Raw genomic sequence first — 23,568 nt, 5'->3', positions numbered from 1 at the left:
GCCTAGTTCTGCCGCAGCGCTGCCTAGTGACTAGTTATTTTAAAAAGCTTGTATAAAAATATTTGGGATTTTTGGATCCCAAATGAAGTCTGCTTAATACTATAAACATTACGAAAAATATCCAAGTGGCTTTTTTAATTTAAAAATATTATATCAAGCACATGTAACTTTTCATATAAGAAGTATTTTAACAAAAAAATCAATCGAAAGAATTCTAGGATCTTGTCTGAATGATTTATATTCTAGGGTATGCTATATGGATCAAATACATATATGTATTTTATGCTTCTATCTATAAAACATATTCTAGGGAATTTTCACATTAAAATAAATAATGTTTGGAAAGCCATAATATTCTAAAATTTCATCGAATGAAAAGTATCTTAGAGCATCTCTTCAAATAATTTGGAGTAATTTGATTGACTAAAGAGTTTTTTAAAACTATAAACGCTATTCGTATATCGAAATTAGTGTTATTATCTCTTCCGATTCAAAACATATCATTATCTAATCAAATCAAATCACTGGAATTTAAGGATCTATTTAAAGCAAAAGTACGTTGTGCTTGATTACATATGTACATATGTATGTAGATTCTAGAGTATTCTATGATTTCTATGTACCGAAAAGTTTTTCAAGGTTCCTTAGCATCAACTGTATTTTAGGTATATATACATAAGTAATAATACGTTTTTCAATCTGTAATTTTATTCGGGTTTTGAGAAAGGTAATTAAGAACTATTAGATGCTCTTTAAAATCTTTGCCTAGGGCTAAATTGTTTCGTAAATAAAAACGAGTTGCATTTTGATAGCTTTCCATACTACTTATACGGCAACTTACAACACTTAAACCACTGTGCACTTGAGCACTGTCGCACACTAGCTTTTCCCAACGAAAATTTGACACAGAGCCCTGCGCTTTTCATTCAGAACAGTTTGAAAATAAAATGCTCTTGCTACAGAATAGTTTGGAGAAATGCTAAAAATATAACACACGGCGCTCTCTCCGACTGAATTCGTCAACAAACAACAAAAAAGACTTGCACATCGTTTTAGTATAAAGTGTGAAGAATAACGTAACGCACCGCGGACTTGTGTTCAGAAAAATTGGTTAAAAAAGCCCTATTCATCGAGAGAAATTTTTAGAATGTTGAGCCTGGACTGTGCCATATGCGGGGTGGCTGCCTCAAGGACCTGCAATCGCTGTAGAATGGTTCGCTATTGCGGTGGCGAACATCAGAAGGAGCACTGGCCGAGTCATAAGCTCAAATGTAAGCCATTTCGTGAGGTGCAAGATGAGCAATTGGGTCGCTATTTGGTGGCCACTCACGACATTGAGGCCAAGCAGATAATATTCGTCGAGGAGCCATTGGTCATTGGTCCTAAATGGTATATGTCGGAAGCGGAAAAGTCATCGGTTATAGTGCCATGTGTGGGCTGCTATACGCCATGTCGCCTGGGCAAGCATTTGTGTCACAGGTGAGTGGGAAGAAGTCTGATCTCCGATCTCGTTGAAATGTTTTTGCCCTTTTCCAGTTGCCGCTGGCCTGTCTGCAGTGCCATGTGCCATCACGAGAGTTTGGAATGCAGTGTACTTAGCCTGGGTCCAGGCCCGGCTGCTCGTTCCGATACACGTGGCCTACATGATTACTATCGTGAAGATGCACTGCTCGTGCTGAAGTGCTTGCTACTGCAACGTCAACATCCGGAACGTTGGAGCTCCCTGCTCGAGATGCAATCGCATGAGGAGGAACGCAAAGGCACAGAGTTGCATCAGGAGGCCGAGAAGCGCGTAGTCAACTATTTGCATCAAAAATTCCTGCATCGCCTCAAACAGGCAACGAAGCAGAGCAAAGAGAGTCTTATAGGCGAATATGATCCAGAGTTATTGCATCGTCTGTGCGGCATTATAGAGACCAATTACATGGTCATAGAATTGCCCACTGGAGTAGAATTGAGTGGCCTTTTCCGGCAGGCTTGCATGATGGAGCATTCCTGTCAACCGAATTGTTATTTCCAATTCGATGCGACCACCCAGCAGATTGCAGTACGAGCCGGTTGTAATTTGAAGAAGGGCGATCATCTCAAGATCACCTACACCAACATCCTGTGGGGCACTCAGCTGCGTCAGCATCATCTGAAGATGACCAAGCATTTTGTTTGCCGCTGTTCGCGTTGCCTGGATCCCACCGAATTTGGCACCTATGTGAGTGCCTTTGCCTGTTTGGGTGATGTCAATAAGACATGTGAGGGCAGACATCTTCCCGTGGATCCGTTGGATGAGGAAGCTCAATGGAAATGTGATACATGCCCCATGGTTCTGAATGCTGGATATGTTACGGAATTGCAGACCCACATGACGGCTCAGGTGGATAAGTTAATGTCTGGCAAACCAACGGCGAATGAAGTGGAATTACTTTTGGCTCGTCTCTCCCAGATGTTGCATCCCAATCATTTCCATATGTTCAATCTAAAGCACACACTTATACAGCTTTATGGCCATGAGGAGGGTCTGCAGATGAATCAACTGGGTGATGGACATTTGGAACGCAAGCTGCGTCTATGTGAAGATCTTTACAACGTTTGCCGTCGCCTCGATCCGCATAGCATCAAGTTGGCCATTTATTTAACTGTTATTCTAATGGAAATTGTCCATACGCTGGAGGAGCAATCATGCAGAAAGCCCAAGGAGGCTCTTAAGCTTATGGAATTGGCTCACATGCGACTCCAAGAGGCCCAGGAGGTGTTGGACAAGGAACACGATTCGGTGGCGGGCAAAAAATTGCATGATAAACTGCAAAAAGAGTTCTTTGAATTAGAAAAGCTAGTTCTGATCTACCATCACAGATACCAGAAGCAGGAGCTGGAGCTCTAAATACCAATTTGGCATTATTCTTTTTTTGTATTTTCATAAGAAATTATACTAAAGCTAATGATCAACCATGTAGTTCAATGCGTTCCTCTTTTAGCATCTCGGGATGTGACTTAAGAATCTCTTTCTGTTGGCGCAAATTCTTCATGATCCCCGGCAAATGCCAGCCATGTCGGAGCAGGCTTTCACCCACCTCGAAGTGGGAATGCCGTATGCAACGCAATTGTATACAATGGGCAACTGTTCTCAGCTCCAGGGCCATGTCATGGACTATGGCGGCCAAATAGTCCTCCGTCTCGTTGATGGCATGGATTTCCAAGGTAAAGCGGGGACGTTGAAATTCAATCAATTTAATGCCATAGAGAACTGGTTGTGAATTATCCGCCGGTCGTATGAGACCCTTGCACGCCAATTCATAGGCAGCCTGAGTCTGAAGATCTACTCCGCAGAGCTCATACATTTTACGTTGATGGGAAGCCTGCATGGAGGAGGCAAGACCACTTAATCTCTCAGCCGAGATGTGTTTGTAATTGGAACGCACTGTAATGCGCGAGTCGGGCAGGTGATTCTCTGTGGCAATGCCTAGATGGCCAGTTACATGGTAGATACGCACAGGCCGATTCCTTTGTATGCGACTCGATTGACGTAATCCCTTGTTGAGACCAAAGACTGCAGGGATAAAAGGTCATAAAGGACTACATAATTTCACGAAGGCATTCACTTACGTAGCACTCCACTGGTGTGTTCCCCCAAACTCGCCACAGTGGCACAACGTATATCTGCGGGTAAATAGCGGGAACCCGAGGCTAGTATGTGGTCCGAAAGGTCTGTGTTCTTGGCCATATTGTGTAAGACACTATCGGCAGCTGTTCCTGTGCCTAGCAAGGGTCTATCCTCGGTCAGTTTACGCGGCTCACGTTGTTCCAACTCATTGAGGCCTAAAGTAATTAAGAAAAAACAATTGAAGGCCCCATCCGCTGCACTAGCTTCACTTTACCTTTGCATATATTGGCTAAAATGGCATTACGCACATGTACGACTTTCATCCCAGCTGGCTTATAGACATTCAGGACACCATTTAAGTGTCTAAACACAGTGGCTGCATCGTAAACCTTTGTGAGAGACATTCTCTCTCATAAATTATATAAAAATTGCACAAAACACAAAAAATTGAAATTCAAATGGCAAGGTAAACAAAAAACAGCTGTTGCTCCAGTGTTGCCACTTCGGGGTCTATCTAGCGGATTTTAAGCCTTTTTATGGCGGTTTTTGTCTTTTCCACAGTGAGCCCTGGTTTCTGGTTCGCATTTTTTGGCGCTGCACGTGTTCGGTTTGTTTTGATTTAGAAAAAACGTATTTTAAACAAAATGAAGTGGACAACGGCAAATGTAAAGCATCATAACTATACAGCTAAACATGAAATATATGTGGGCACACACACAGGATCCTTTAAACGTGAGTAGATGAGAATTCTCAAATTTCACCTCTAACTTGGGTTCACATTTTGTTTTAAAGATTTGTGTCCAGCCGATGAGAAGACTCCCTATGCCCAGAGCAATCTCAGTAACATTAAATCATTGGATAAGGAATCGAGAGTAACTACCTTGTCATTCGGTAATGCCCAGCAAACGGAAATTTTATTGGGAAGAGCCAAAAACACAGCCGAGATATGCCCACTGGCCAGAGTAGGAAGTCCAGGTGTTGTCCAAGTTGACTTCAAAGCCGCTCCCATAGTTGGATTGGCAAGGTATAATGATAGACTAATAGCCGGTATTGCCAATGGACAGATTCAAAGTGTGCTACTTGATTCCGAAGAAGATTCATCCGAAATTCTTATCTCTGCTGGCGATGAAATAGACCATTTGCGTCAATGCACGCAGGCTAGGCAAATTGTGGCCACTGGTGGCAAGGGACGACAGAACAATTTGAAAATATTCGATCTAGCTGCCGATGGCAAGCAAATCTTCTCGTCCAAGAATTTGCCCAATGATTATCTGCAGCTGGAGGTGAACGTATGGGACAGCGATGTGGGTTTCATGGATTCCCCCCAAGTGGTGGCCACCTGTTCACGTTATGGTTATGTACGTCTCTACGACACACGCAAACAACGACGACCAGTTGCTCTCTACTCTAGCGAGGAGCACGGCATGAGTTTTGCAGCGCTAGTGGCCCATGGTAACTACATCTACACGGGCACCACAATGGGTGCTCTCAAAGCCTTCGATACGCGCCGCATGAAGACCCATGTGCATACCTACAAAGGCTTCACTGGAGGCATTAGTGATTTACATTTGGATACCAGTGGCAAATATTTGAGTTCCGCCAGTTTGGATCGCTATGTGCGCGTCCATGAGTCGCAATCCACAGTCTTACTCTATCAATGCTATGTCAAATCAAAGGCCACCAAAATTCTTATACGTCCAGCTGTGGACACTGAAAAGGAGGAAACTGACAACGAGGATGACGTTGAAGAGGCGGAACAACAAGTGGGCAAGAGGAAGAATAAACCAGTAAAGACAACTCCAGTGGATGATGAATATGAGGACATGTTTGAGCAAATGCCAACTGTGGGGTAAGTAGACCATTTGCAATATAAGTTCCCATTTAATCCGACACATATTTTTGGAACTACCAGCGATGAGGAAAACAATGACGAGGACGATGACGATGACGACCAGCCTGAGACTGCAGTTAACCCATCAGCAAAAAAACAACAACTAAAGAAGCGTAAAGCTTCTAAACAAAGACTCCAAAGTAAAAAGAAAAAAACAATTAATTAAATTTCAATTTTAAATGTTTAGTTTAAACTTTTTAGTTTTACATAAAATATTAAAGAAATTACTGTAATTAAGTAAATGTTTTGTCAATTATTTCCAAGCCTTTTTCGGCATTTGATCCTTTTGCAATTGATAATTTACATAGAGTCGATAAAAGCAGTAATAGAAAAATTCCACAACAGAAATCATGCTTAAGCCCAGGCAAAGATTGAAAATGCCACCCAAATCGGCTAATGAGAAGAGAAAGAAAATCAATTTTAATTAACTAAAATAGTTATAGACATTAAACATTTACTTACAAAGTAAGCCAATCCATGACATGACAGTGACTTTGCGTATGACTGGGACAACTTGTTTGGCCAAATAGACACGCAAGACAAAGCTATCATTGTTCAGGGACTCTGGAGCACTAAAGAGAGAAGCCAAGTGAAGGGAATTTTTCAACCCCAAGTAAGAATTTTCTTTATATACTTACTAAAAGCGACTAACTGAATATTGATGTTGATTGAGATCCGTTCTATAGGACAATGTGGAGTAGGTAACATCATAACAATTTGGTAAACACTGATCACAGCGCACACTCTTAAAGTTATCTGTGGTAAGAGGGAGGAGGAGAAGGTGGAGGGGTTGGGTTAAATCTTGAGAGAACACTTTAAATTCATATTTAAGCTGTCAAGTGGGAAAAGATTCCAGATGCAATGGGATGAGGGCCCCCTTACACACGAATTCCTCTCTCTCTCTCTCTCCCGCTCTCTCACCCCTGTGGGTAGGGAGCAAAAGCCATGTGGGAGAATCTTGAATATTTAATATAAATTATGTAACAGGAGTAAAATGGAGTAAAAGCACAAGCATCCAACAACTGAGACATAACCACAGCAAGAGCACAAGGAGAAGCATAAAAAATGCAGCACAGACACCACCAAAGGAATCAACGTGACAGACTTAAGGATGCTAAGGATGTGCATTAAAGTTAAAGTTCATGTTAAAGTGCTTACCATAGTTGGCTGAATAGCAAAAGGTATCATTGAGATTGCACTCCTTGTATTTGTTACCCACAATGGGCAATAAATATGGATGGCAACCGCAACTCTTAACAATGGCTTCCATTTGGCAACTTAGCATGCAGGCAGCTTGCCTATAATTACGTAAATCCAAATCATCAGAGGTCAAACAATCACGTTTCCTCTCGGCCAACTCTAGAACATCGGCAGATGAACTCTGCACGGTGGGCGAGACCTCAACAAAACTCTCGGAACGAGCTGTTATGGTCACCGAAGCAGCCGATTCGGTGACATAATCCATGGGATGATGGACAAGTACTATCAGACCAGTATTCAAATTCCTTTCCGAACCCTCGGCGCCAATGAAAGTCAAACCCCCGTCCATGCCAAAAATGTTGGCCGAAAAGGGAACATAACTGGCATTGCGTGGATTGTAGTTGAAGGAGCAACATGGACCCAAATACGCTGTCGTGGGTATAAAGGATAAATACTCATGACTCTGGTTGCATTGAAATTCCGTGTGGCCCCAGAAGCAACGTTTCACAAAATCAGCACAGCCAGGACTAACCGCCATGGCGGCCTCCCAAATGGAGACATTGTTCAGACGGAGCACGGCATCGGTGCTGCGATAACTATCATGTGAGGGAGGCACAAAGCCCTGATCCGTAAAGGCATTCAAGAAATCAAAACCAGCTGCCACTTCGCCTATATCAAAATCGGGGGGGATTTTCCTGGAAAACCATAGAGATAACATGAAAACAGGATAAGGACTCTACTTGGAGTACTTACAAGGTCTTGACATAGCGCTCCACACGCTCCAAATTGACAACTTTAGGACTACAGATGGTCACCCCAGGAAATGCCACATCCGTGATGGACAAATCATTCGAAATGTTGTTAACAATTGGATACGAATAGAATTTTAGCCAGAGCAGCAAAGTTAAGTAAATGCTCAAGAGCAGCAATTGCATCAGCACCGATGACCATATAAATCTGTGTGGGTGGCAAAATTCACGACATTTGCTGACGTCATCTGCTGGGTCATCTGCTCACCTGGATAGACCATGTGTACGATTCCTTCTTAATAGCCACATGCCGCTCACCTTAGTCCGTTCGGTGTATTCCCAAAACGTATTGACCATGGCCCGTCTCAGTGGGTGGTCAAAGATTGAGGGAGCAGCAGCTCCCTTAAGTTTTTCCGCTTCTGGCCACTTTCTATTGTCCGTCATGGTTCGTGTGTGGCACACACACTCATAATGCCAGAGTCCTTTTATAGTCGTCTGCGTCTACGCTTAATGAGGACTAAAACAAATTTTCTCCATGTCGCTAATTGTGGTCTAATTGACTTGTTAATTTGTAAAGTTAGTCGCATTAGACTGACATTTTTGGTGTGGTTACGAGGGGGAAAGGGGAAACAACTAATCAATACATTGAGCTTCTTTTTCTCTAGGCAAACAATTTGAATTTCAAAACTAATTGCCAAAAAGAAAAAAAAAATTGAAAACTTTACCGCTAATATTAAAAATTCCATGCCAAAAATTATTGTCAAACCGTGGGAAGCACAACTTTTGTAGCTGTCAAAGCCCAGGTATATAAACTATGCAGGAGTCTAAAATGGCAGAAGGCTCTGCTCCTGAGATGTGGATGATGGGTGGCAAGCATCAGCCACATCAACATCGAGTGTAAGCAACTTTTTCACCAGCTAAATTATTTTTTGTTTGCGTTTTTTTCTCCGTTTTTCTGTTTTGAAACAAATAAAAGTTTTCTCTCCTTTTTTTCCCGACTCACTCACACACACACACACACTTAGACATTTGCGAGTACTAAAATCCAAAGTTGAAAAACTTTCACTAACGAAATTAAAAACATACCGCGAAGTTCTTAAATCACACCAACGTATAAATGATACCCTATATTTTCACTAATCTGAATGGATGAAATGAAAAACTTTCGCCTCTCTCTAAGTATGCGAATCAGCATTTACATTTTGTTTAAATTTTCATTCACTAATTCTCAGTTTTGATATTCATTTCAACACCATCTTGACTTATTTTCAGTCTTACCTACGCCCCATTAAATCAAAATGTCTCCTTAATCTTCAAATTAGTTGGGCTTTAGGTAATTTTGTGGAATAATGAGAAATTTAACTCGTAATCATTTTAAGATATTTGCGAATATTTAAATCCCACAATCACTAAGTTAATTGGTCAACTTAAAAGGTTAATCTAAATAAAATTCATTTGCAAATATCATTAAGTTGGTAATTTGTTGAAGACTTCTTTGAAAAAATTGCAACTTTAAATGAAGTGTGAGTAGGTTGGTATTGTGTTTTTTACTCATTTCATTATAAAATGAATTTTGGTATTTTTGAACACAATTTTTTTTCCCCTCATTAGTCGACGGGTTTTTGATTTTTTCTTTTTATTTATGCATTACGTGGCAATTACAAAGGAGTAGTGAGTTTATTTTAATGAATAAAATTTGAAGCCCTAAAAAGTATGCTATACAAAAAACGTATATAGGGCGACGAATGAGGAAATATAATATCGTTGATTAAACAATAAATCTTAAAAAAATATTTGTAGTTTAATGTGGATTAAGTATAGAATTCATTCGATTTAAATCAGTTTTGCCATTAAATTAAATTAAATCAAGTCTTAATATATTTAGTCAATTAATTACACCTAACAAATAAAAAAAAAATAATTGGTTATGGTAGATTGTGTAAGAAAATATATGAAAATTAAGAGATATTTAGTAAATAAGTTTTTAAAAAGAAAAAAATTCATTTTATATTTTACATTATTTGCATTTTAAATAAAATAATTCATTAAACGAAAGGTCATTGAAAAAAGTCTATTAACCATCTTAAGAAACAATTAAAAATGGCATTAAAATAAATAAGTGTTAAAAAATAACTTTAACGTCGAAATCACTTAATACGAAACATGGAGATTATAAGTCCTTTTAGTTGTCGATTCGGCAGTTTTGATTTTAGAGGAGTAATGTGGAACTATCCTCCTATCCCACCCAAGCAAAATCGGTTTAAAAAATCTATTATGTTATTTACATACTCAATAAAGCTGCTTATTTATTCATTCATATGAACTAAACAGATTCTGACAACAATACTTAAAGGATTTGAAAAAAATGATAAATCCTTTCCTAATTTTCTAAAACAAAACTCAAAAACTTTGTCCTTTGTCTTGAAATTGAACAAATATACCCTTCAACTACCAATTGCAGGGTATATTGTAAATCTATAGAACTAACATTGAATCCCTTCAATCCTGCTGTGCCCTATGTCGAAAAAAAAAACTCATTTGAGCGTTTCAATCACCTTCAACTGAAAATTCACTTGGCAAATTTAAGCAAATTGCTTAACATTTTGCTTGGTTATAAAACAAGGCAAGAGTGAACATATAGTGGAGACGTGACGATGAATGTGTGTGTGTGTGTGTAAGGGTGGTGTGTGTGTGTGCGTATCCTTATCCTAGCTTTTATGTTTGCCGCAAATCACAAGCGCGTGTTCCCGATAAAAAGTTGCCAAAGGTAAGGCAACAACTTTTCAACTTTTTTAGGAATTAAAACTTATCACACCCACACCCGCATTCTATCTCTTTCACTCTTTACCACTCTTTTCCTCTTTGAGTGTCTTTCTTAGTTTTACTAGCTTTAATTAACATGGTAAAATATAGATTTGCCACTCTCAATTATAGCTGACTAATACTTAATTAATTAAAATTCAATCTCAGCTTTAACAATGACAAGTCTAAGAACAACAACTACAACATCATTTCAATAAAGTCAACAACTAATTCCTTATAAATAAACTTCATTTCTGTCTCCCAATTTACCCACCCCCTACCAAAAAACTTTCCGTTGCAAGTAAATTCCTATTTCCCTCCCGCTCTACTTCATTTCCTTGTCCTGCTCCTTCTTCTACTAGGAGCAGTGCCACTGTTTGGCACAAGTTTTGGATTTTTATTGGCACAGCTTAGGACGAGAAGATTTGGTACACGAAAAACTTTCGCTGGTTGGCTATGTGGGAGGGGAAAGGAAATAGGTTCTAAGGACGAGATGGTTCTGCAGACACAAACATTTGAGTTTGAAATAGTTCAATAGAGATTGGGAGAGAGAACGTGAGGAAGTGCAAGCTGGAAATGCATTTGGAAAATAGTTGAAACTATGGTAACTTCACTTTAAAGTGCCAATTTAAAGTGGCCAAGTTATTCGACTTTGATTTTGGCTCCCTTTGGTTAATGCGAGACAAGTAACTGAAGGACCTTCGGCAATTCATTCATTTCATTTGATTTCAATCATAACAAAAAATAATCATACTCATAATCATGTAATGCTGTCACTTCAATATTGTTAAATCATCATTTTAATGATAAGCCAACAAATGCCAAATCAACAAGAAAGAAAAAACCGAAAATCAATCAAATCAAGCCAAGCAAAAAGGCATTAACCACAAAGAGAAAGGAAGAGGCAATACAAAGACGGGGGGTGAAGTATCTTGCCTTTGGCGTTTATTTGCTTATTTGAACAACACTTGGCCATGTCGCCATTGCCATCAATATATATCAAGCTGTCCGGGACATAAAAAGGCCTCAACTGAATATTTGCATACACATTGAGAGCTGTCAGTCGGTCAGCAAGCCAGTTGGTTGGTTGGTTGGTTATCTGTTCCCTTATTATAATATCTTCGATATACTTGTGCGTAATGCATATCAGAAGTACCCATGTTCTTGGGCCATAATCGTAAAGAAGAAACAAATAATTCAGTGAATGCGAATTCTCTTTCCCAACGTTATCATCATCATCGTCATCATCATGTCTCTCAATCTCCAATTCTCACACCCACACGAGCTCCAGTTCGTTGTTGTTCTTCTTTTCAAGCTGCGATTAAGCGTACGATTTGTATCTTTTTGGCCAGTTGCCCACAGAGAGGGCGAAGGCGGATTCGGAGGCTCGAGGATGGGGAAACAAAAAAGAAATACTCGGAAATTGTATGGACTGCAAGTGAAGGCATGTAGTTGCCCGCGCGGCATGGTCACGGGACGTGGGCTTGGGCAAGACGCCGCCAGGCCCAAACAGGAAAAACTCTGCAAAACGGAAGGCCATGTTGGCTCTGGCTCGCACTCTGGCTGCTGGTCTAAACAAAAAAAAGGAAAAAATATTAAAAGCCATTGACGACTCAATGCCAGAGATTCAAGTTTGACTCAGCGAAAATCAAAGGAGCACACACACAACCGAATACTGAAGACTCTAAAGACAAAAGAAGTATCCAAAGACAAAACGGAAACATCAGACCTCAAATTTAATATTTTGACTCAAGTTTTTAATGGGATCTGTCTATACAGGCTATTCTGATCCAAGATCAGGATTCTAGAATCTTCGTAATGTTTCAACAATCCTAAATCTGTAAAACTTAGTATCTTGACTCGTGGATCCAATCTTTTAGCATTTCTTTTACATTCCCTCATTTGACGGGATATCAAATTTTCTTTCTTCTTTAACACATTCCCAGAAGGTCGGCAATACAATTTAGCTCAAAGCTTATTCAAAGAGAAGTCGTTGTAAATAAAAGTGTCAATGTCGTTTATTAGTCCTGCGATTTAGACACAAATAAATAGCCACTACCAAGTTAACAAAATAAGAAAAATATAGAAAATTAAGTTAATAAACTTAGATACTTAAGAAACTAATCTATTTATCTCAACTTTCCTGCCATGTCAAAAGAAAGGGTATCTGGTAGGTCAATGAGCCCTCGACTATGCCTGCCAGCTTGTTAGCCGAAACGCAGTTTTTTTGGTCTTAGCCGTAAAGTTGAAAATCAATTTAGTGGAATGCCAAAAAAACAAAAAACGAAAGTAAAAAAGTTTTCAACTTCACATATTTGCTTATGTCCTGGGCGGGACCTTGAATATTTTTTTTCTGCTGTTATCCTTTCGAGGAAGGGCACATACGTACACATATGGGATAGGTAGATATACATATGTATGTGTGTATATGTGTGTGTGTGCCTATAACGGATACTTTGCATTTGTGGCCCAATTGATTTTTAATGGCTTTATGCTCCGACTAAAACAACAACAACAAGCACAAAAAACAGTTCCAGTAAAAACAGTTTCGAGTGCCTCGGAAAAGTTTATTCTTGGGCCCAAAAAAAAGGGTCACAAATATATTACAATGTCTTTTCTGGAGAGCATTAGGCATAAAATAATAACTACATAAAAATAAAGTAAAGTAAAGCTACTTAGAATTTGCCACTGCGAGATAGAGGGTCATTTTATTTCCAAGCTGTTGCCTTCAATTTGGCTGCAACACTCGGAGAAATCCCATTAATGCCAAATAAAGTGACAGTTCACGGTATATATATATACATATATATAAAGGTAACGGGCAAGTGTTGACTAATTGCGTTTCATTTCATTTCTTTCCTTTCTTCTTGATGTTGTTTTTCTTCTCCCACACTTTTTTTTTGTTTTGTTTTCTGTTTACTTGCGTTGACACAGGTAAACAAATTCTCCAGAACTGTGTCAGCACAGTGGGTGGAATAAGTATAGCATTCACTTCAACAAAAACATTAATTGAAGTGATCATTAGTTGACTTGGGAATTTGGATGTAAGTGGTTTATTTAATACAACATGAAATAATAGTCAATATTTAGATATAGTTTAGTTAACTTTCTTAGATCTCCCTCTCTTTCTCTCTCTAGTGAATAGTGGATAAAAGCTTACTGAGAAGTATTCAAAAACTTTTTTAAAAGCAATTTTTGTCTTTGGTTGAGTAAACTGCAAATACTTTATTGGTATACAGCTCTCACATCTTACATCTCTACAATTTCTTTTATTTGTTTGGTAGGCACGAACTTGCATTAAGCACTGTTTATTATGAAGTAAAGGTGCCACAAGCTGTGCTTGCAGCTTCTCCTGCTTCTGTTCCTGGTTTTTGCTTCCTCATTCTCCTCTTTCTACTAAGGTGGTCTTGGCAATTGTTGTTGTTAATGATGTTGCTGTTATTGTAACTGTCATTAAATTAACGCACTTTGCATTTAAGCCAGCTTAGGGCTGCTCATAAGCCTATTAAGTGTGCACCAAGTTGAGACCAAAAAAAAAAAAAAAAAGAAGAAAAAAGTAGGTAACGTAGCAAAGAAACCAATTTGTTTTAAGCGAAAAAAATTAAATATAAAAAATACGATGATATAGAGAGATAAAGAGAGAGAGAGAGAGTTACAAAACCAAAACCAAATTGATGAAATCCCAAATTATGTAATCGACTTTAAAATTTCTTTGACATTAAAGCCAATCGTGAATTTGCCACATATTCTCTTAGTATGCATGAAAAATCCTCTCTAACTAAGCAGCGTCACTTACTTTTCTATTAGACCTTGATCTGTTTTATTTTTATTTTGACCTCTCGACAAAATTTCATTTCCTATTTGACCCTTTTTTGTTTGAAATTTTCATGCTTGGCCTTTTCCAAGAACATTCTTGATGTACCCAATAACAATTTCAATTGCAAATCAAATTAGGCTCATACCAAGAAAATGGTTTTTTAATCAAGAAAACCCTTTAAACCAAATTCATTTTACTCGCATTGTAAATGGTTATTGATCTAAGAGTTATCCATAAGTCTATGGCTAATAAAAATAAAAAAAATATACAAAGCCGAAGAAAAAAGGCAAAGTATTTGAGGCAAATTATCATCTAATTATTTTGCTAATTGGATTATTGACTACGTGGAGCGGTCTATAAGTTAGCCGATTGTCAGTTATTAGTGCCGAATTGTATGTCTTATATTCCTTGCCCTGTGAGGATAAGAGGAAAATTGTGAGAACTATCTGATATGTATATTACACAATACACATTATGTACATATATTAAGGATGCTTCTTTAGAAGTAGAGAACTTTTAATAGGGATAACTCCAACCCATTCTGAGCAGCTACTTTATTGTTGAGATCAAAACTTGTAGAGTTTGTAGAGCTCCTCGGTTAACTCATATAAAAATATTTTCGCAAAATGTTTCAAGTAGTGATAGTAAATACCAGAAGCACTCCTTTCACGAATAAGGATTAATCGAACCATAACCCATTGGAAAAGTTTACTCAGGTATGTGGATCTAACTTTTGTTGGCCTCTATATTGAAGGTTTGGGCATGTCAAATATTTCCTTTTCATTTAAAGCAAAAGTAGTTTCAAATTGAATTTCCAATCATTTAAGATACTTACCTTTAATAATAAATGTATTAAATGCTTACAATATTGAGGTAATATTATGCTGAAATCAATGAAGATGTAGTTTTTGGCTAACAAGTTTCATTTTATCTAAGCCAAGCCATTCGAAATGAGCAAATCTGTGGCTAATGCCAAGACACTTGCCACAACAAGTTTATTTGGCTGAAAGTTGAGCAATGTTAAACTTTGATTTTATATGCATAGATGTCGACTAAGACTATAATTAAAGCCAAGTCGGAAACAATTGAATCTGCTTAAAGAATACTTTTTTACGATGCCCATAAAAAAGGCATTCAACTATGTACATATGTGTGTATGTTAGAGAATGTCCTGACGACTCTTCTGTCTTCAGGGCTAACAAGTTGTGCCAATTAACAGAGCAGAAGGAAAACATAATCAAAAAGAGAACTACCAAGGAGATAGTGGAGGATAGAGGAAGAATGAATGAATGAGAAGCGCCTACCAAGACTTTTGCGTGTTGGCCAAACATCTAATAAAAACGGGAAACAACAAACACACATAGAGAGAGAGAGAGAGGGAGAAAGGGAGATAGGGGAAAACTTGTCCTGGACAAGAACCACAACAAGATAAGCAGGCTGTCTTCAGAATTAGACATTTTACGTAATGAGGAATTATGAATGCGTGAACACATAAAGGCTAAAAAGGACGACAGAGAGAGAGAGAGAGAGAATAAAAGAGCAAAACGGCTTCAAGTTGGAGAATGAGAAGCATTTGCCTTTCACTAATTGTTAGTTATGGCCCATACTCTTTTGTCTAATCAGTAAATCGCTTTAGTCTCAGTAAATGCAAATTTTGCAAACCCCTCAAAGTATGCTATTCATTTTGCCATAAACTTATTTTTATTGATAAACTGGTAATGGTCAGGTGGAAAATATTTATGTTAATTACCTTTCTACAACCTAAATGAGTTTCTGTCGAAATCAAGATAAGAACTAACCGTGCAGAGAACCGACTATTAAATACACTCTAATTGAAGATGTCTAATGATGTCCTTTGTGGCTAATCAAAAGGCTTTCGGTAAGGTAATCATCAACAACTGTAATTAGCTAATAGGGAAGCAAACTGACATTTTGGTATCTTGAACATCTGCCTATTGAAGCGTCATTTGCTCCTTTTGCTGACCATTACATAAATCTAATGTTCTTTGACCCAGTTCTGCGGCAGGTTGCAGTCACCACAAATTATCCTAGGCCTTTGTAGTAGCAAAGTCAAACCAAACTGTAGCAGAGCTACAACACGGCAGTTTAGAAAATATGCCATATCTCCCTCACATTTTGGTTTTATCTACCCAAATACACACACACAAACTGATTTAGTGGACGATGGGTCAGAGAATAGAATGGACTGGGAGAGGGACTGGGAGAGGGACTGGGACAGAGACAAAACAGGGTCAGGCTGTATAGCCCTTTTTAGGGTGTGTGGGATTAACCATGCCCCACTATGCTGTGTGTGGATACATTGTGACTTTAACATTTATTGGATGCCAATAACTTTGGGTTGGGTTTTTGGATTATACATGTTCCATTCCAATTTACATATAACAACATCAATAGAGAGACAAAAGACTGTGCGAGGGAGAACGAGAGGCAGTAGCAGTAGCAGAAGGCGATTGGTAAAGTGGCAAAAGCGAGTTGGTTAGCTACTGATTGGCATGCCATAATGAAATTTTGTGTGCTCTGGGGTAAGAACCTTTGTTTCGTGTGTGTGTGTGTATGTGTGTCTCTATATGTGGGTGTGTGTGTGAGAGTGTGTCTATATGCACGCAGACTGTGTTTATTGTCTTGTTCATTTCCTCTTGTCTAAATAAGCAAATTGCCCTCTACTACATACACTTTTTTTTTTTTTTTTGTTACTTACTTTCTTTTGACTTTCCAATTAAAACACACACATCCAGGCACACATTTTGTTGTTGTTGTTATTTTCTTTTGCAAAAAAACTTCATTTATTTGTGAAAACAAAAAGAAAGTGTTGTTTACAGTTAAAATTGGCTTAGAATTTGCTGCAATTCAATGTCAACGTCCTGCATTGACTTTTTTCCAAAATATTTTCGTACATACATCAAAATTTGTTTTTTGATTATTTTTCGAACCGTAAACCCAAATGAGGATAACATTCTGTCTCGCTAATAACGTCTATGTTCACATTCGTAGCGTTGCATTAGGCTGAAAATTTAAGAAAGATAATGAATAGAAAATGTAACTTTCCAGGTAAATCAAATAAGATATATTTACATATATTCAGACTTAAAATTGTTTAGGAGTTACCCAAAATTTGAAAGACGAAAACAAATTAATTACCACAGCTTCGAATCATTGGAACATTTTGAGTCTCTTTTTGATAGTGATAGACTTGAATGATTATCTTGAATCTAGAATATATTTGTTTAAACTTAAATGCCTTAAAATTTCTTTCAAAAGAATATTTATCAACTACAAAACTTCACCTCAAACTGTATACGAAACTAAAATATATCATAAAGGTATTATATATATAAACACTTATTAGGAAATGAATGAATGAATGAATCCGTATCAAGTGAAATTCGTTGAATTAATCATAAGATTTTCCAATGATGGGGAAAACCCACTACTTTTAAGCTCTCACTTTGTCCCTGGTCCCTGTTTTCACCTCTGTCACATCCTTCATCAGATAAGGCAGAAAATGTCATATCTTCTCCTTTTCTTAACATATAAAGTTATTGCCGCAGCTCTTTCAGCCATTCTCTCCATTGTCAATATTTCATTGTTATTATTTTGTTGTTCTGGCAAAATGAGCCATCGCCTCCTTTATTTGCATTTGCATATATGAAACAATAAGGAGACAAAAAGAGGCATGAAGTCTACGAATTTTAAGTCCTGCTTACCCCTTTAATCTGACAGCTATCACAGCTTAAAATTTACTCATAAATCAACCACTTTAACCCATTTTAAATAAAATAAATAAGGTTTTAAAGCTTAGACTAAACAGAAGAAAGCGAATTTTTCTTATATTTAAGAGATGTATCGCATTCGACTCGTATTATTTTGGCTTTCAATTCTAACAATCACTTTGACACTTTGAATGGGAATATTAACTGAATAACTGCTCATACTTAACTTTTGATAAAAATCAAATCATCATCCAATAGATCTTTGTACATTTTTTGCGGTTTTTTTAATGGTGCAAAGTGCAAATTTCGGTCTGTCTTTAAAAACTTGACCAAAAATCAAAAATTTCTTTAAAGTATATATTAGTTAACAATTATTTAGAGTTGTACTTACCAACTTTGAATGAAAAGTAATGAAAAATTTAACTTCTTATGCCAAACATATTTCCAAAAATTTGCAGCAGCTCAAAAAAATTTGCCACATTTGCAAAAAATGGGAAACCACAAACAACAATAAAAACATAAAATTTGTGTGTGTTTTTTTGTTTACGTTTTCAACATTTATGGAAATAGTTTTTTCAGTTTACACATTTTAAATATATATATTTGTTTTTTTTTTCTATTTAGCATAACATAAGCTAAAATATAAGTATTATATGTATTTAAAATTAAGCCTACTGATATATAGATTTTTACTTTTCCTTCTGTTTTTGTTTCTTTTTGTAACCTACTGACAACAAATTTGTTTTGCATAATTAGTTAAAATATGTAGATGTGTGTGTGTGTGTGTGTGTATTAGTTAGTCATAAATGCTAAGTTATTGCATATTGGTTAAAATAAATCTACTGATACTGTTTGCGGATTTTGTATTTCACATTGAATAATTACATATTAAGTGACTTAAACCTAATTAACACATCACATTGAATAGGGAGGGGGAATATATGTGTATATATATATCGGTTTTTTTGTTTTTTGCTAGCCATATATTTTGTATTTACAACAAAGTGAGTCTTAAAGACTAGGTAAAACTTATAAAGAGAAAGATAGAGATAGGGAAATGGAGATTCCCTTGGTAAAGTTTTTCTTATGGAGAAGTTAAGCAGAAATATACACGATGGGTAAAATAAATCATTAATGCCAATTAAAATTGGCCCACTTACACACACACACATACACAGAGAGAGAGACATTCACACACACACGCACACAGAGAGAGAGAAATAGAGGGAGTGGGAGGGACACTCATACAAAAGGTGAGATCAATTGCCAAATTGGGAATTTTTAGAGCTGCTCATCGGCCTGCAACGAAACGACCACTGCCTCCTCCTCCAGCAGCTCCACAATCAACGTGCCTCACCTTTTCTCATTGATAATGGCCTGGCGTCCGGTGGTGTTGGCTCCTCCACCGCCCACATTGCTAGACCCGTTGCCATGTTGCAATGGCATTGAGTCCTGACGATGAAAACTGCCACCACGTCCACCACCACCACCATTGCCTCCACCTCCTCCAGCACCACCATTGCCTCCACCTCCTCCGCCACCACCACCGTTATTGTTGATGTGCAACGAGGCGCGCAGATTGCCTCCACCGGCCGAGCCACCCACATAGGTGGAGCGTCGCATTGACATAACACTGGTGTTGTCCATAATCCCAGTAGCAGTCGAATGCTGTCGCAGATGCGGTTGCCGTTTGACGCAAATGCAGCAGAGATAACGGTTGAAATGCTGACGAAATACTCCGGACACACAATAGAGGGCCACCGGATTGGCGCACGAATTGAGGAAGCTGTAAGAAGAACAAGGCCCAAATAGGTTTGGTCATAATTAGAAAGCCAAAAACAGCTTAAACGAAGCAACTTAATGTATATTCAAAGGGGATTAAAGTGCTTTTCACTTTTCCCACACAAATTCCCTCTCTATGTTTTTTTTTTTTTTTGCGCTATTTTATTAAAACTTTTATTTCTCGTTCACATCAAAATGCAAATAGCTTTTCGCCCCTCCCACTGAAAAGTCACTTGCGAGCAGGGGGGCTAGAAAATGAAGTAACCCAAAATTGCTGACACATTATTTCCAGAATTTTACAACACGTCGAAGGAGAAGGGAAAAGAGAAACGACGAGGAGAGTGTCGGGAGCTGTCAACAAAAATAAATTTACTAAAGTGCCAAAAGCTAGAGGGAGAGCTAGGGAAAAGTGGCAAGAGTAAGATGAAGGGTGTGAAGGGGTAGATAGTTAAGTTGCAGGCATAATCTGTTTCAATTAAAAATTATGCAGCCCAAGGCAATGCAGGCAAAAAAGAGGAGAACACGGAGTTGCCAAAAGGGGTAAAAAACTATAAAAAGAAAATTTATGACTGAACATTTTTTTTTTTGCCATTTCTTTTTTAAATGCCCAAAAGGGTTTTCCACTTCTCTCTCACATAAATTTGAATGCCCCCCTTTTTGGGGAAATTTACAGCTACCTGTAAGTGGGGTGGGGAAATGAAGCAATTTCTTACCTGGTACAGAAACCAACAATTCGCACAACATGCCAAAAGTCATCGAAATCATCCTCAGCCGTTGGATAGAAATGATACCACAATTCGAACAAGTGATACGGAAAGAAGCAAATGAAGAAAACTGTCAAAGAGACGATAATTAGTCCATCAAATTGAAAAGAAATAATGATGATGATGATGAAAGGATAAACAACTTACCCAACACAAATGCCACAACCATGCGGGCCACATGACGACGAGCTCGAGCCTGGGTCCTGCTCTGAATGCTCAACTGTTCACCGGGCATGTCGCGAGCGCTGATATGCAAACGCTTAGCCATCATGATGTACAGAGCCCCAATGATGGACAGTGGCAATAGATAAAACAGCGAGGCCTTTGCCATCACCATATATCTAAAGAAAAGACGGAGAATGAAAGAGAGAGAAGGAAAAGCTTAGAGCGAAATTCTCCCAAGGGAAAATTTACGACACATTTTGGTAGCCAAGTTCTTTTTGGCACGTATCCTTTAACTACTTAGCTAATGTCCAACTGTGAATTATGGTCCCCATCATAAAACTTGCCAAACAAAAAAAACGAAAGCGAATAAAAATAACTTGACAATCAACAGATATACAATGCTGTTCAACTGAATAGGTTCAACACTTGCTAGCTCTTTGAATTGGTAGATAGTCTTTATGAAAGTGAGAAAGAAAACATTAAAACAATAAAGTATCTGTTCTCGTTAAAGTCTATTTGAATCAATCGCAAACTTTTAATTTACAGACATCATCATAAAACTTGGCATTTTAGTTTATTATCAGTTTAGTTTAGGTGTTGGCCGGATCGGAACAATCGAAAGAGCGTCTTGGTAAACAACTTTTTTGTTTTTGGAACAAATTTCGCCACAAACATTGTTGTATTTCGCATTTTAGCTTGTAGTTCAAATCTGCTCTCTATATCTTATAGATCTGATAGGACAATTCAAATGAGAATACTTTTTTGTATGTTGGAGTATAAATTGTCGATTCGGACCAACTTTGCTATTTGGATCTTAACTTGTTTTAGCAGAAATCAAGTGTATTTTGTATCAATAATAATAGTCTCAATATAATGAACATAATTAAGGTTAACTAGTTGTAAAGAAACCTATTCATTTGAGCAGCATTGTATGTATATATATCACTTCAATGTCTTTTTCTCTTCTTAGTTGCCATGATGAACTCGGAAATTTGTCTTGACATCATTTCAAAATTTTAATAAGAGGCTTCTATAGAAGCTATTAAAAATGCTAACCCAAAAAAAAAAAAAACTGGCCCATAAAAAATAAAGGGGACAAAACAAAGAAACGAAAGGAAAAGAAAAGTAAAACCTGCCGAATCTTTAAATCTCTCCCGTAGTCAATTTCTTTCGCTTGGCGGTTTTTTTTTTGCGATTGTGATTTTCTCATTTTCGTGGCTTTTAATGCGCTTAAAACACATGATGCTACCCCATGCTGACTGGCTGGCTGGCTGGTTGGGTGGATATGGATATATATATATATTTTTTATGCATTAAATGCAAAATTAGCAACCAGTTGAGCTTTGCGTTGCAAATTACATCACGGCCAGAGATTATGTGTGGCAACATCTGCCGCTGGCCAACACGAAAGGATTTCCAACTTACGGCAGACAGACAGACACTGGGAGACCGGACAAAAGGGATTGGCTGGGTCTGGTGATGAAGGGATGCGCTAGAGGGGGTCGGGGGGTGCTTTAAGGTAGCATTAAATTTAAGTTGCTTATCAGTGTGAAAGGGGCCAGCGGCTTGAGGCAGCATATGGCCAGAGCATAGGCATGCGAATAAAAAGGACCAATCCAAAGGAGGCTTCTGCTATTGCTGACAGGCAATGAACATGAGCATTTTTATGATAATGTTGCACAAGATGCAGGTAGAAGGACAACTGCAAGGCTAGAAAAATCAACAAACGGCTGTAGATGGAGTAAATGTTTGCTTCTAACTCAATTTAATCAATGTAATTTCATTTCCTGACTCACTAGAGTGCAAAAATACTTTCAATTTTGTATTTCTTTTTGAGACAACAATCTCTTTGTTCAATCATAATCATAAATTCAATTTACACTTGAGTGGATTCACCTTCCATTCCCGTAGTCACATAAAATCAAATGGTGTGTACTCTCTAAATTACAAAATATCACGAGACTAATCATAGACTTCTCTTGGCTGTACTTACTTGGCATAATTCTTGGACTGATAGGGGGCACAGTATTCAATCGTTATGTTGCCCGAGGGCGTGGTCATGGTGTAACCTTGAATGTTTGATATCAAAAACGATGGTAGGCCCAGTATAATGGCAAAGACCCAGATAATCACCGCTGTGAAGACTGTCAATGGTTTGGTCTGTGGATTAGTGGCGATGGCGTGCCAGAGAGGGAGAAAGCGAGACAACAACAATAACAAAAACAACAAAAGTTACTCAGGGTAATTTCCTTCCTTTATCGTTTCCTGCATCCCGGATTTTACTCACCTGCAATTTCCGCAAAGGATTCACAATGGCACAATATCGTTCAGCGGAGAGGGCTGTCAATGTGAAAACGGATACGCCAATGGAAATGTCCTTGAAGAATTCCGTAATGCGACACATGTTACGCTCAAATGGCCAAGTATCCTGAGTATAGACAATTGTCGCCACTGGCACACAGACCAGAATGACCAATAAATCAGCCAGAGCCAATGATAGTATATACCTTTAAAAGAGAAGGGTTAAATTTACAAGAAATTGATGCAAGAAATAAATAGAGGAATTTCATTTGTAAAATGTCAAATTTGCTGCCTCAATGCACTAGCCAACACTTTCACCCTCCCGTCCCTCTCTTTCTCTCTCTTTACTTTTTAGTTGTGCAATCAAACGGAAACGACACAATTTCAAGTTTTCTATTTTGTTCTAAAGATGGACATTTTTAAAGTGTTCTCGTTGATTTGGGTTTCGACACATGCTAACGCATGAATGCCTTAAGTGTTGGCCTTGTGCCCACTCCTTTAAGGGAGAAAATCACACAAAAAGGGATACATGAATAAAACGAAACAGTTAAATAAACATTTGAAATTTTTTGTAGCATACTTTTTTCGGATTAAAAAATAAAGTAACCAATTAACCAAAAGAAAATTTGTAACATTTAGATAGCATACTTCTTTGGATAAAGAAAAACTAAGCATTTTCTTAGCTGAAATGTTAAGGCTACAAAAGATAATACACAGAAATTGTAAACCAAAATGTTCATTAGTTCTCCCTGCTTTCTACTTACTGTTGAA

At 37.9% G+C, this 23,568-nt stretch overlaps 5 protein-coding genes across 6 annotated transcripts in view; 2 read left to right on the top strand and 3 right to left on the bottom strand.

Moving 5' to 3' along the window:
• The first annotated feature begins 894 nt into the window (after positions 1–894).
• SmydA-5 (SET and MYND domain containing, arthropod-specific, member 5) lies at positions 895–2,947 on the top strand. Its single transcript, XM_068289350.1, has 2 exons — positions 895–1,479; positions 1,537–2,947. Exons 1-2 carry the CDS (start codon positions 1,148–1,150, stop codon positions 2,873–2,875), a joined length of 1,671 nt encoding a protein of 556 aa, XP_068145451.1. The 5' UTR covers positions 895–1,147; the 3' UTR covers positions 2,876–2,947.
• On the bottom strand, positions 2,865–4,043 carry LOC137576323 (pseudouridylate synthase TRUB2, mitochondrial). The gene is made up of 3 exons (XM_068289351.1): positions 3,870–4,043; positions 3,598–3,810; positions 2,865–3,541 (listed from the first exon to the last, which is right to left on the bottom strand). The coding sequence occupies exons 1-3, from the start codon at positions 3,997–3,999 to the stop codon at positions 2,937–2,939; spliced, it is 948 nt and encodes a 315-aa protein (XP_068145452.1). The 5' UTR covers positions 4,000–4,043; the 3' UTR covers positions 2,865–2,936.
• Positions 4,044–4,167: 124 nt separating this feature from the next.
• On the top strand, positions 4,168–5,728 carry l(2)k09848 (lethal (2) k09848). Of its 2 annotated transcripts, XM_068289694.1 has the most exons (3): positions 4,168–4,327; positions 4,388–5,444; positions 5,508–5,728. In XM_068289694.1, exons 1-3 carry the CDS (start codon positions 4,240–4,242, stop codon positions 5,650–5,652), a joined length of 1,290 nt encoding a protein of 429 aa, XP_068145795.1. In that variant the 5' UTR covers positions 4,168–4,239; the 3' UTR covers positions 5,653–5,728. The 2 variants fall into 2 exon arrangements, with proteins under 2 accessions (XP_068145795.1, XP_068145796.1); XM_068289695.1 differs by lacking the exon at positions 5,508–5,728 and having other exon boundaries at positions 4,388–5,448.
• An 11-nt stretch (positions 5,729–5,739) lies between these two features.
• Positions 5,740–7,996, bottom strand: ppk6 (pickpocket 6). Its single transcript, XM_068289693.1, has 6 exons — positions 7,704–7,996; positions 7,440–7,643; positions 6,645–7,381; positions 6,125–6,242; positions 5,949–6,058; positions 5,740–5,879 (listed from the first exon to the last, which is right to left on the bottom strand). Exons 1-6 carry the CDS (start codon positions 7,877–7,879, stop codon positions 5,740–5,742), a joined length of 1,485 nt encoding a protein of 494 aa, XP_068145794.1. The 5' UTR covers positions 7,880–7,996.
• Positions 7,997–18,940: 10,944 nt separating this feature from the next.
• CCHa2-R (CCHamide-2 receptor) overlaps positions 18,941–23,568 on the bottom strand; it is a 32,984-nt gene continuing 28,356 nt past the window's right edge. Inside the window, exons 3-7 of the mRNA XM_068290304.1 lie at positions 22,784–23,003; positions 22,490–22,656; positions 20,479–20,672; positions 20,281–20,401; positions 18,941–19,571 (exon numbers count right to left, since the gene is read on the bottom strand). Coding sequence (XP_068146405.1) covers positions 19,139–19,571; positions 20,281–20,401; positions 20,479–20,672; positions 22,490–22,656; positions 22,784–23,003 — 1,135 coding nt within the window. The 3' untranslated portion in view covers positions 18,941–19,138. The remainder of the gene's footprint in view (positions 19,572–20,280; positions 20,402–20,478; positions 20,673–22,489; positions 22,657–22,783; positions 23,004–23,568) is intronic.

The sequence above is a fragment of the Drosophila tropicalis genome, unplaced genomic scaffold, assembly GCF_018151085.1.
Source record: "Drosophila tropicalis isolate 14030-0801.00 unplaced genomic scaffold, ASM1815108v1 contig_593, whole genome shotgun sequence".
Taxonomy (NCBI): domain Eukaryota; kingdom Metazoa; phylum Arthropoda; class Insecta; order Diptera; family Drosophilidae; genus Drosophila; species Drosophila tropicalis.
The sequence above is the reverse complement of the archived record's forward strand: the minus strand, read 5'-3'. Positions and strand labels throughout refer to the sequence as shown.